Here is a 3,174-nt window from a genome sequence, read left to right on the forward strand (position 1 = left end):
GAACCCAGCATTCATTCCTGCCTGTGGCAGGGGGTCAGGCTAGATGATCTGGTCAGGTCCCTCCTGACCCTAGCTACTATGAAACTATGACCCCAGCCAGGTGCGTGTCTAGCCTCCTCTTAAAGACCCCCAAGGTAGGGGGGAGCACCATCTCCCTTTGCAGCCCATTCCAGCATATGGTAACCCTTACCACAGAGACCTTCCTGATGTCTAACCTAAATCTGTTTTCCATCAGTTTGTGGCTGTTGTTCCAGGTTACTCCAAGGGGTGCCCTGGTAAACAGAGCGTCTCCTATTCCTTGCTGCCCCCACCCCCCGATGAATTTGTAGGCGGCCACAAGATCACCTTTCAGCCTTTCTTCTGGAGGCTGAAGAGCTCCAGGGCCCTCAATCTCTCCTCGTAGGGCTTTGTTGCAGGCCCCTAACCATATGAGTGGCCCTCCTCTGAACCCTCTTGAGGTTGTCCACATCCCTCTTGAAGTACAGCGCCCAAAACTGGATGCAGTACTCCAACTGTGGCCTGGCCAGCGCCACATAGAGGGGAAGTATTCCCTGGACCTGTTTGTCATGCACCTGCTAATGCATGATAAAGTGAGGTTAGCTTTACTGATCACTTCATCACGCTAACAACTCATGTTCATCTTGGTGTCAACAATGACTCCGAGATCCCTTTCTGCTACAGTGCTGCTGAGAAGGTCATCCCCCAGCCTGTGAGTGTGCTGGTGACTCCTTCTCCCCAGGTGCAGCACTCTGAACTTGTCCTTGTTGAACTGCATCCTATTCTGTTCTGCCCACATTTCCAACCTGTCCAGATCCACCTGGATTTGTTCCCTACCCTAGTGTGTTAACTTTACCCCATAATTTGGTATCATCTGCAAATTTGGACAGAGTGCTTTCCACGCCCTCATCCAAATCATGATGAAGACATTGAAGAGCATAGGTCCAAGGACTGAACCTTGTGGGACTCCACTGCCCACCTCTTTTCAGGTCGATACCGACCCATCCACCACCGCTCTTTGGGTGCAACCCATAAGCCAATATACCTGACTATGTAATCATCTACATCACAGCCACTCAGTTTATCTATGAGAATAGGATGAGATACCATATTGAAGGCCTTCTTAAAATCCAAGTAAATGACATCTACCTCGACTCCTGAGTCTAAGCAGTTTGTGACCTTGTTGTAAAAAAAGAAACAAGGTCAGTCTACCTGCATTGAATCCATGCTGGTTGTCTTTCAGCATTGTTTTTCCTGCTGGACTCCCACAAATGTGATCCTTAATAATTTTTTCAAAGGTCTTTCCGAGGATAGAGGTGAGACTAACCAGTCTGTAGTTACCCACATCCTCCTTCCGCCCCTTCTTGAAAATAGGGACCACATTGGCCCTTTTCCAGTCCTCTGGGACCTGACCTGAGCACCACGAGCACTCAAACATCCATGCCAGTGGCTCTGCTATGACGCTGGCTAGTTATTTCAACACACTTGGATGAAGATAATCCAGGTCCGCTGACTGAAACACATCCAGCCCTTCCAAGTGTCCCTTCACTAAGTCAGTGCTAATGGTTGGTGGGCTGGTGTCCTCTTTGTGCCTGTCTGTGATCCAGTTGGGAGATTATTCCTAAACACAGATCAGGACAAGAGAAGCAATAATGGTTTAATCAAGACTAATCCTGCCTTGAGTTAGATTAGACAACCTTTAGAGGTCCTTTCCAGACCTACTCTCCTATGATCATCCTCACTGTCACTGAATGTAATTGCTACAGTCAGCCTCTTTTGCATAATTCAGCTCTCCCAATTTTTACATTTCAGGTGAACGGGCGCTTGGTGAAGCTTCCACATGTTTCCAAATACTTTTCCATAAGTCTGTCCCAGGATGCTGTCGTTATCAGCAATAAATCCAGCCTGGATGTTCTCTTCCACCCTGGCAAAGAAGTGACTGTGAAAGTCAGCAGCATTCTGGCTAACCAGCTGTGCGCTCCTTGTGGGAACTACAATGGGAACAGTGCGGATGACCTGAGACTCCCCAGTGGAGCAGTTGCAAAGAGTCTTTCAGGAGTTCTTGAAGCTTGGGAGGCAACTGACCTCTAGAAGGGTGTAGCTTCTATGACTGCTGTCATGCAGCTGTCTCACACATCTGTCTGCCTTTTCCCGATTCCATCACAGCCCAGGCCAAAAAAGTATCTTTTCACAACAAAACATGCCATTTCAGAGGTATCCCAGCTGTTTTTCTCATTTTCTAATGTTCCGTCTCTTTCCAATATTGTCCACAGCAAACGTTCAAGAATAACAAGTCCGGCTTCCAAAAAACTCACATAAATGACTTGGAAAGGATAAGATTTAAAAAAGAAAAAACATGATATACATAATATATACTTTATACCAAGCGTATATTACACTATATACAAATATATATGTATTATATATATATATTTACCATCTGGTTTCAGAGTCTTTGAGGTTTATGTTTTCCAGCATCTTCAACAGTGATGGGGAACAGAAACTTATTTGTAATCAGTGCTAAAGTTCTCCCATGCCCCATGCTGTTAGGACATCTGGATTTATGAAAAAGCACCAAATAGCAGAAAACTCATGACTGTATCATCAAAGCTGGGGACACTTGTCTCTTATCTGTATGCAACTTGGGTACTCTTCTGATTGGAGGAAGTGAACTGGAGGAAGTGAGCCTATCTGTACTACTATTTGAGCTGTGTTATCAACTGTCAGTGGTAGGAGCATTTACTGTATGCTAAGTATGGTATGAATGAAACATTCAGAATTTCATAGAGTCATAGAGAATGAGGGATGGAAGGGATCTCAGGAGGTCGCATCTAGTCCAGTCCTCTGCTCCAAGCAGGACCAGCCCCAACTACATCATCCCAGGCAAAGCGTTTTCTATCTGGGTCTTCAAAACCTCCAAGGATGGAGATGCCACCCCCTCTCTGGGTGACCTGTTCCAGTGCTTTACCACCCTCTAAGGGAGAAAGTTTTTCTTAATATCTAATCTCAACCTCCCTTGCTGCAGCTGATGCCCATTGCTCCTTGTTCTGTCATCTGCCCCCACTGAGAACAGCCCAGCTCCATCCTCTTTGCACCCCCCTGCAGGGAGTTGAAGGCTGCTATCAAATTCCCTCTCAGTCTTCTCTTCTGCAGACTAAATAAACCCGGTTCCCTCAG

The 3,174-nt window shown here is 46.3% G+C and overlaps 1 protein-coding gene across 1 annotated transcript in view; it reads left to right on the top strand.

The window, feature by feature from the left end:
• Window positions 1-2,895, top strand: part of LOC102371424 (IgGFc-binding protein-like) — a 40,798-nt gene extending 37,903 nt beyond the window's left edge. The window contains exon 23 of the mRNA XM_014525073.2: window positions 1,810-2,895. Within this exon, the coding sequence (XP_014380559.1) occupies window positions 1,810-2,088 (279 nt within the window). The 3' untranslated portion in view covers window positions 2,089-2,895. The remainder of the gene's footprint in view (window positions 1-1,809) is intronic.
• Window positions 2,896-3,174: the final 279 nt, after the last annotated feature.

This window comes from Alligator sinensis, unplaced genomic scaffold (genome assembly GCF_000455745.1).
Source record: "Alligator sinensis unplaced genomic scaffold, ASM45574v1 scaffold850_1, whole genome shotgun sequence".
Classification (NCBI taxonomy): Eukaryota; Metazoa; Chordata; order Crocodylia; family Alligatoridae; genus Alligator; species Alligator sinensis.